Genomic DNA, 9,565 nt, shown 5'->3' on the forward strand with positions numbered 1-9,565 from the left:
CAGGCCACGCCCCCTGCCATCACCCCGACACCCATTCACCAACACACAAAGAATGTCAAACTTGAATATATCATTTAACTCAGTACTTTCTTTCACGGAATGTCATGTATTATGATTTACGATGGCTCAGTGCATTTCAAGTCATACACTAACAACGGCACGGATAAAACACACAAAAATGTACGCAGACACTACCGCTAAGGCACACACACACACACACCAAACACCGCGCGCACCACCAGATAGAAACATAACTACTGCAATTAATTTAGCGTCAAACTCACACCACACTACTACAACCACAATCACTCACCACATCACCACCACTACCACAGTCACTCACCACTACACAACCACAATCACTCACCACACCACCACCACTACCACAGTCACTCACCACCACACAACCACAATCACTCACCACACCCACCACCACTACTAAATACCATACAGCCACAGTCACCAGCACCACCACACTCTCACCACAAAAACCACCACCACCCCACACAAACCACACACAAGCCATCATCACCACCACAGCCACCACACCACCGCACGATCACCACCACTCACACTACCGCACCATCACTCACAACTAATACCAACAGTCCCACACTCACCATCACTGCTACAACACCACCACCACCAACACCACACCACCACCACCATCAACACAACACCACCACAGTTCCTCATCCCTCGACCCCGCTGTCCATCATCAGGTGGGCGATTCTAGAAAATATTCAGAGCTCAATAATTTCGCTGATTTCTCTCCATTACAGGACTCTTGTAAAATAACTGGACTGTAAGTGTGCTGTATTTCGGACCAAACACACTACTACTACTACGATATCACCGGAATCGAGTACAAACGATCATCCAGCTATGATAACAACAATATGAGTTATTAAGGATGTCACCCTGTTGGTGAGCCTCTAGGTGACTAGAGAGACCAATTTAGGACCGGCAGGCCGTCCACAAATGCACGCATGGAGGGCTTCATCAGCAAAGAAGGACCGGCGGCAGAGTCTTTCCGGCGCTGGCGCTTGTCTGCCTGGTATAAATGTTAACTCCAGTATTGACACCTATGTAAGCCCCTGCAAGTGTTGATTGTGGAGTAATTCCAGGTAAAGGGGTCGATTTGGCACTTTTCAAGTTTGTCTTGAAACTACCTCATAAACACTTTTCCATTGCCCCGCCAGCGTTACGTTTAACATATTCGTTAGGTAACAAATAAAGCCGCTTATTCACTGTCGTCCATACGGGTAACATGGCCATCCAGCACAGTTGTTCACGGATAATGGTAAATCGATGTTCCTACAGTTGATTTCACAGAATACTAACATTGTTTCAGGTTCCACGCGAACTCGGAGGATGGAACGTAAACCACATTGTTGAAATTTTCAAGTGCCTTGAGGTGCCTCCTGCATGTAGAACCATAAACCCGCTGCCATCTAACAAGAGCGATGAGGACCACTGCTTGTTGACGCACAAATTTAGAGAACACTTTCAGCTCACCAGAGAGTCTTCCATAGGCTTGAGATGCACATCCGATGTTGAATTTCTTCATCGACATCCGCAATGGTGGACAGGTGGGAGCCGATACGATGGCTGGTGGGGTGTGGCTTAACCTAGGACAGGCTGAATGATAATCCAAGGCTCATGTACACCACCCCAAGGCTGCAGTGTGCATACGCATCTGTGTAGATGTTCAGGTCTCTGTAAGTCAGCAGCCCAGTGTGAGCGACGACGAAGATGCCCTGCACGAAGATCAGTAATGGAGCTACCGACACCTTTGCTCCAGCCTGTCGTCTTATAAGTTGAAAAGTCCTCATCATCCAGTATTGAAGGTCCACCCGCTAGCTAAATTCAACTGGCACGATTAAGGAAGGCAGCCAAGATAGAAAAAGAATGTTGTTGAAAACACAATGGATTTGTCTCACTATACATGAATTTTGTGGGCTTCCCTGCTGACCACGAGTCGAAGGCCATGGTAAGGTTAATACGCCATGCACAGGTCAAAAACACTTCTCTGCTTTTTACTGCATCTGGCGGCAGTGGAAACACATGGTGGCTCAAGCCACATTGACATATAGGAAGTTTCGCCCCAGGAAGAAATCCCCATGAAGAAACCGGGCGGTAATCTGCCAGCTCATGACAGCAGATCCAGCGGTAGCCGCCACAGTCTTCACAGTCTCCTTGTTCTTACAACATAGATGATAGAGGCGTCGTTAAGCTTGGAATAGTCCATTCTTTTCCCATATATTCTCCAGGATATGGAGATGACTTCACATACATCGGCTGGGATCAGGCCCCGAGGCTTTGTTATTTTTCATTTGCTTGATGGCAGTAGTTACCTTATCCAGGATGGAGGATAGCTCAGGTGGGTCAGCTCTGGTTGCTGAGGGACCTGCTGGGTAATCAGGACATCGACATCGGTGTTTCGGTTGAGCAGCGAATGGTGGAGCTCTTTGCACGCTGAAGGATGCCTTCCTCCGTCTTAATTGAGGTTACCGTCGATGACGGAGGAGCTGCACCCACCAGTGACGGCCCAAATGTTTCTTCAGTGGAATTAAAAATCGCGCATCTTGTGATTGATTTAAAAGTTTTTAAAATTCAAACACATGCTTTTTCAAACAATCTCTTTAGATTTGAATTCCGCTGGGCTATGCTTTCTTCTGTGGAAGCGTCACCAGCCGACATAAGACTGAGGGCTATTCTGGCAATCAGTTAAAGCAGAACGTTTATCACCGACGAATACGTTGATTTCCGGTCATTTCATCAAACCAGTTCTGTATTTTTCGACCGGCCGAGATTCTCTGCAGGTTTTGTCATGACAGTGTCGAAAATACCCATCCGGCACCGCACTGGGTTGTTTGTTTTGGGTTGTTTGTTTTGGGTTGTTTGTTTTTGTTTATCAGCCCATGTTCGAGCCATGTCTCGAAAGCATGTGCTACCTCAGATTTTCCAGACGCTTAGTGTTAAACTTTTCTGAGCACATTTGCCTTAACGTTTTTGGGCGCGAAGTTAGAGTTTGGCCCCGACAGTCGATGATCAAAACAGTGTCTGGTTTCACGGCCTGGGATGAGGACATCTCTCAGATCTCTTTTCAGACAATGATGTAGTCAATGAGACAGTTTGTATCGTGGTGTTGTCACGAACCCTTGAGCTTGTCGGCCTGCCAAGGTATTTATGATATAGAGGTTAAAAAGAAATATCAAACTTGCTGAGAGGAAAGACCTAATGATTCATCCATTTCCCCATTATATCCTCCCGCCATATACGTCCACATCTCTTCCCATCTCTGCATTGAAGTCTCCCTTTATTTCTCCTGGATAGTGTTACAGTACACATGCAAAAGGCCCTCGATGTCACCCTGACATATAGTGCATAGTAATACACTGAAGAAGGCATGACGTGAGTACTTCGTGGGACTTGAGAATCAAGAGAAAATCCCAAAAAGCATTTCATTATCCTATGGGATGGATTGATGGGTGCCAACCTACAAATGCGGCTTTTGCCAGTAAACCCTTCCGGAAGAAGGTATACGAGACTCATTCTCAGAGAGTCGATCCTCATCTTGGAGCCAAGACCAACAATGCGCAATGTCGATGTTGTACCTAGACAGCCTTCCTGCCACAATGGCTTTAAATTCTTTCAGGACGCGTGCACGTGACAGTAACCAGAAGGGTCCCAGACATTAATAAAGCGACCAAAAGAGGTTGTTTAGTTCGATTTCATATAACTGTGACATGATTTTTTAACCCACATAACATGACTCTCAATGCGCAGTTGCCTCAATTCAAACGGTTTATTCAGGCAGGGCATATAATGCGCTCTGAGCAGAGGGTCCTCAAAAGCAATACTCAGCAAACATACAGGACCGAAATTGCACCACGCGCCTGAACCCAGTAAACGATCACCTATCCATGCTGTCCAGCCGGTGCTCAGTCTCCCCAACACCCATCTCTGCCCGTCCTCGTCGCCACCCGCCATACAGACCCTTGTGCAAGTAGTTCGGTGACGATGAGAGGTATGATGAGCTGGATGATGGCTGCTGCGTGTGTGAAGTTGATTTACGAGGTATGTGGTGAGGCCGGAGCACACATATTGGCTTCTCCATTTTCCTACGCAGTGCAGCAGGCTATAATGTGGAGAGGTATAGTTGCAATAGACTACCGATAGCCCAGTTTCGGGGTTTCGCCTGCAGTCGCACATCCTGCATTGCCTTCATCTTGCCGGTCTAGCAGTTGGGTTCCCAAGGACACCCCTTCTGTTTATTTAGAAAACATTGTCGTGTTGCTGGAGCTCTGTAAGTATGTCTGCCTGAAGTGGGCTTCACCACAGATTTTCTTTTGGGGTTTACTCCTGCAGCCTTTATACCTGCCTAGTTTAATCTGCAAGACATCGAGAAGTGGGTGGAGGCATTCAGGCGTGTCCACTTCCTGGTGGGTCTAAGTCCCTCTGGGGCCCACTGCTACCTGAAGATCCCCTGCTGGTCTAGCCTTGGGGCTGTGACATCCAATTACCGTGTGTTGCCACGAGGCACGCCAAGAGTCTTGATATGAAGAAGCTGTGAACTGGCAGGGGAAGACTTATGCAAGGTTGCTTCCCTGTTCACCAAGAGGGCAAGCCAGCAGCGGTAGCTGAAAGGAGAGAAAGCAAGCAGTGCTGTAATCAAACACTAATCATAACATAATGCTGCCACACTAAATGCATTACACTAGCCTGTGTGCACACACACACACACACACACACACACACACACACACACACACACACACACACACACCCTTACTCCAGCGATTTAATAATACACGTTGTTTGAATATGTATTACATACATAAGTTACATACATAACTGTTGTTAAGTATACATGGTTAAGTATATTTATTGTATTATATAATAAACTTGAGCAATATAGCCTGGTTTTAATATATAGTGAAGGCTTAGTTGAGGTGAGTTGTAAGGGTGGTATTTGGTCTCTCTCTGCCTCTCCCTTCATCTATATCTTTCTTTTCTCTACTTTTTCTATTTCTCTCTCTATCTATTTCTTGCTTTTTCTCTTTCTTTTCTCTCTCTATCTCTTTTCTCTCTTTTCTCTCTATTTTTCTTTTTCTCTCTATCTCTCTTTCTCTTTCTCTCATCAATTCTTCTTTCTTTTTCTCTATTTATTTCCTTTTTCTCTCTATTTCCATTTTCTCTCTACATTTCTCTTCATCTATCTCTCTTTGTCTTTCTTCATCTCTATCTCTTTGTCTTCTTTCTTTTTATATATTTCTTTGTTCTTCTTTCTCTTTCTTTATCTATTTCTTTTCTTTTTCTCTGTATCTCATTTCTTTTCTTTTCTCATCTATTTCTTTCCCTTCTTTCTTCCTTTTCACTCTATCTCTCTTTCTTTCTATATATTTCTCTTCTTTCTCTATTTCTTTCCATTTTCTCTACTTTCTTTTCTTTCTTTCTGTGTTGTTTGTCCGTCACTTTCTCTCCTGTGTTTTTGTTTCCAATTTGCCTGTCTGTCTGTCTGTCTGTCTGTCTGTCTGTCTGTCTGCTCTGTGTCTGATCACTATAGAGTTCTCAAAGTGTATATAGTATATATCTGATACATAGATATACTTAACGTACATAGATATATATATACATACACAACACTCTCTAGTTATCGTTATACGAGAGAGAGAGAGAGAGAGAGAGAGAGAGAGAGAGAGAGAGAGAGGTAATACCTCTCCCTCCCATACCATTTCTCCCATTCTGATTAGCCAAATACTAGAGGCAAAGGATAAGTCACACTGATTGTCAAAATACTAATCGAAGCTACTCATTTAAGGTGGTTATATATATTTGAGCCAATCAGAGCTATTCTTGGGTAATGACAATCAGATCTAATTACGCGACCAGACACCAAAACTATTCTCTCAGAAACGAAATACTCCCTTAGACAATCATAGGTGCTCAATCACACAATCAAACACTGTTTAAAATCAGAACTACTTCAAGACAATCTGAGCGCTAAATCGGACAATCAGAACTGAATTATAAAATTAAATAAACTCAACTCAGAATTACCTCAGACTATCAAACTAAATTCGAACATCAGAAATATTCCCTTAGACAATCAGAACTCAAACAATCAGAACTACTCCTTAGACAATCAGAACTCAATCACACTAACTGAACTTGCAAGAGAGTAACAACCAGGACATTATTGAATTACACAAATATTGACCCTTGTATTGATTAATATATTAAGGTGCTGTGACTGCTGGGTGCTGAGATTGCTGGGTGCTGTGACTGCTGGGTGCTGGGACTGCTGGGTGCTGGGACTGCTGGGTGCTGGTTGCTGGGACTGTTGGTTGCTGGGACTGTTGGGTTGCTGGGACTGTTGTGCTGCTGCTGGGTGCTGGGACTGCTGGGTATTGGGACTGCTGGGTGCTGGGACTGTTGGTTGCTAGGGACTGTTGGTTGCTGGGACTGTTGGTTGCTGGGACTGCTGCGCTGGGACTGCTGGGTGCTGGGGCTGCTGGGTGCTGGGACCAAGGTGTTGGGACTGCTGGGTGCTGGACTGCTGTTGCTGGGACTGTTGGTTGCTGGACTGTTGGCTGCTGACTGTTGGTTGCTGGGACTGTTGGTTGCTGGGACTGTTGGTTGCTAGGACTGTTGGTTGCTGGGACTGTTGGTTGCTGACTGTTGGTTGCTGGGACCTGTGGTTGCTGGGACTGTTGGTTGCTATGACTGTTGGTTGCTGACAGTGGTTGCTGACACTCCGTTGGTTGCTGGGACCTTGGTTGCTGGACTGTTGGCTATGACTGTTGTTGCTGACCGTTGGTTGCTGGGACTGTTGGCTGCTGGGACTGTTGGTTGCTGGACTGTTATTGCGAACTGTTGGTTGCTGGGACTGCTGGTTGCTGGGACTGTTGGTTGCTATGACTGTTGGTGCTGACTGTTGGTTGCTGGACTGTTGTTGCTGGGACTGTTGGTTGCTGACTGTTGGCTGCCAGGGACTGTTGGTTGCTGGGACTGTTGGTTGCTGGGACTGTTGGTTGCTGGGACTGTTAGTTGGACCGTTGGTTGCTATGACTGTTGGTTGCTGACTGTTGGTTGCTAGGACTGTAGGTTGCGACTGCTGGTTGCTAGTGACTGTTGGTTGCTGCGACTGTTGGCTAGTGACTGTTGCTATGACTGTTGGTTGCTATGACTGTTAGGTTGCTAGGACTGTTGGTTGCTGACTGTTGGTTGCTATGACTGTTGGTTGCTGGACTGTTGGTTGCCGGACTGTTGGTTGCTATGTCTGTTGGTAGCTGGGACTGTTTGTTGCTGACTGATGGTTGCTGGGACTGTTGGTTGCTGGGATCGCTGCTGCTGACTGTTATTTGCTGGACTGTTGGCTGGGACTGTTGGTTGCTATGACTGCTGGTTGTTAGGACTGTTGCTATGACTGTTGGTTGCCAGCGACTGTTGGTTGCTGGACTGTTGGTTGCTGGGACTGCTGGTTGCTGGGACTGTTGGCTGCTGAATTTGCTTGCAGGACTGCTGGGCTACAGACTGTTGGTTGCTGTGACTGTTGGTTGCTAGGACTGTTGGTTGCTGCGACTGTTGGTTGCCAGACTGTTGGTTGCTATGACTGTTGGTTGCTGTGACTGCTGGTTGCCAGGACTGCTTGGCTGCTATGACTGTTGGTTGCTGGGACTGTTGCTGGACTGTTGGTTGCTATGACTGTTGGTTGCTGGGACTGCTGGTTGCTGGGACTGTTGGCTAAGTCTGTTGCCAGCGGACTGTTGGTTGCTGAACGTTGCTGCTGACTTTTGGCTGCTGACTGTTGGTTGCTGGGACTGCTGGTTGCAGACTGTTGGTTGCTAGGACTGTTGGTTGCTATGACTTGTGGGTTGCTGGGACTGTTGGTTGCTGGGACTGTTGGTTGCTGAAAGGCTGCTGGATCGCCTTTTGCTGGGACTGTTGGTTGCCAATGACTGTTGGTTGCGGGACTGTTGGTTGCTGGACTGTTGGTTGCTGGGACTGTTGGTTGCGGACTGTTGGTTGCTGGACCATTTGCTAGGACTGTTGGTTGCCAGGACTGTTGGTTGCTGGGAACGTTGGCTAGGACTGTTGTTGCTATAACTGCTGGTTGCTAGGACTGTTGGTTGCTATGACTGCTGGTTGCTACTGTTGGTTGCTGGGACTGTTGGTTGCTGGGACTGTTGGTTGCTATGACTGTTGGTTGCTGGGACCATGGTTGCTGGGACTGTTGGTTGCTATGACTGCTGGTTGCTGGGACGTTGCTGGACTGTGGTTGCCAGTGTCTGTTGGTAGCTGGGACTGTTTGTTGCTGGGACGTTGGTTGCTGGGACTGTTGGTTGCTGGGACTGTTGGTTGCTGGGACTGTTTGCTGCTGGGACTGTTGGTTGCTGGGACTGTTGGTTGCTAACTGTTGGCTGTTAGGACTGTTGGTTGCTATGACTGTTGGTTGCTGCGACTGTTGGGAAGTTGGACTGTGGTTGCTGGACTGCTGGGCTGCGGACTGTTGGTTGCTGACCGTTGTTGCTAGGACCGTTGGTTGCAGGACTGTGCTGGCTGCTGGGACCGCTGGTTGCTAGGACTGTTGGTTGCTATGACTGCTGGGTTGCCAGGGACTGTTGTTGCTGTGACTGTTGGTTGCTACGACTGTTGGCGCTATGACTGCTGGTTGCTGTGACTGTTGGTTGCTGACTGTTGGTTGCTGGACTGGTTGCTATGACTGTTGGTTGCTGGGACTGTTGGTTGCTGGACATGGTACATGGTCTGTTGGTTGCTGGACCTGCTGGTTGCTGACTGTTAGTTGCTGGGACTGCTGGCTGCTGGACTGTTGGTTGCTGGGACCGTTGGTTGCTATGACCGTTGGTTGCCAGGACTGTTGGCTGCATGACTGTTGGTTGCTATGACTGTTGGTTGCTGGGACTGTTGGTTGCCGGGACTGTTGGTTGCTGGGACCGTTGGCTTGCTGGGACTGTTGGTTGCATGACTGTTGGTTGCTATGACTGTTGGCTGCTGACTGTTGGTTGCTGGACTGTTGGTGCCAGACTGTGGCTGTGACTGTTGGTGCTGGACTGTTGGTTGCTAGACCGCTGGTTGCTGATAACTGCTGGTTGCTAGGACCGTTGGTTGCTATAACTGTTGGTTGCTAGGACCGTTTTGCTAGCTGTTGGTTGCTGGGACTGTTGGTTGCTGGACTGTTGGTTGCTGGGACTGTTGGTTGCTATGACTGTTGGTTGCTGGAACTGTTGGTTGCTGGACTGTTGGTTGCTGACTGTTTGCGTGTGGAATGTTGCTGTGACTGTTGGTTGCTGATGGGTTGGACCGTTGGTTGCTAGACTGTTGGTTGCTGACTGTTGGTTGCTGGGACTGTTGGCTGCTGACTGTTGGTTGCTATGACTGTTGTTGCTAAGACTGTTGCTTGCTATGACTGTTGCTATGACTGTTGGTTGCTGGAATCGTTGGTTGCTAGGACTGTTGGTTGTGAATCGTTGTTGCTAGGGACTGTTGGTTGCTGGGACTGTTGGTTGCTAGGACTGTTGGTTGCTAGGACTGTTGG

At 47.4% G+C, this 9,565-nt stretch overlaps 1 protein-coding gene across 1 annotated transcript; it reads right to left on the reverse strand.

Moving 5' to 3' along the window:
- Positions 1-6,448: 6,448 nt before the first annotated feature.
- Positions 6,449-8,897, reverse strand: LOC121858760 (transcription factor SPT20 homolog). The gene is made up of 4 exons (XM_042355391.1): positions 8,622-8,897; positions 8,149-8,470; positions 7,672-7,950; positions 6,449-7,107 (listed from the first exon to the last, which is right to left on the reverse strand). The coding sequence occupies exons 1-4, from the start codon at positions 8,895-8,897 to the stop codon at positions 6,449-6,451; spliced, it is 1,536 nt and encodes a 511-aa protein (XP_042211325.1).
- Between the last annotated feature and the right edge of the window lie 668 nt (positions 8,898-9,565).

This window comes from Homarus americanus, unplaced genomic scaffold, assembly GCF_018991925.1.
Source record: "Homarus americanus isolate GMGI-L3 unplaced genomic scaffold, GMGI_Hamer_2.0 scaffold4797, whole genome shotgun sequence".
NCBI lineage: Eukaryota > Metazoa > Arthropoda > Malacostraca > Decapoda > Nephropidae > Homarus > Homarus americanus.

What these genes read in the sequence shown, in the direction of transcription:
- LOC121858760 (XM_042355391.1), bottom strand. Translation starts at nt 8,897, where the DNA reads ATGCAGCCAACAGTCCTGGCAACCAACGGTCATAGCAACCAACGGTCC. An exon ending in CACAGCAACAACAGTCCCTG is followed by an intron (nt 8,471 to 8,621) that starts GCAACCCAGCAG and finishes ACTTCCCAACAG; the next exon opens with TCGCAGCAACCAACAGTCAT. An exon ending in AACAGTCCCAGCAACCAACA is followed by an intron (nt 7,108 to 7,671) that starts GTCATAGCAGCC and finishes CGCAACCTACAG; the next exon opens with TCCTAGCAACCAACAGTCAG.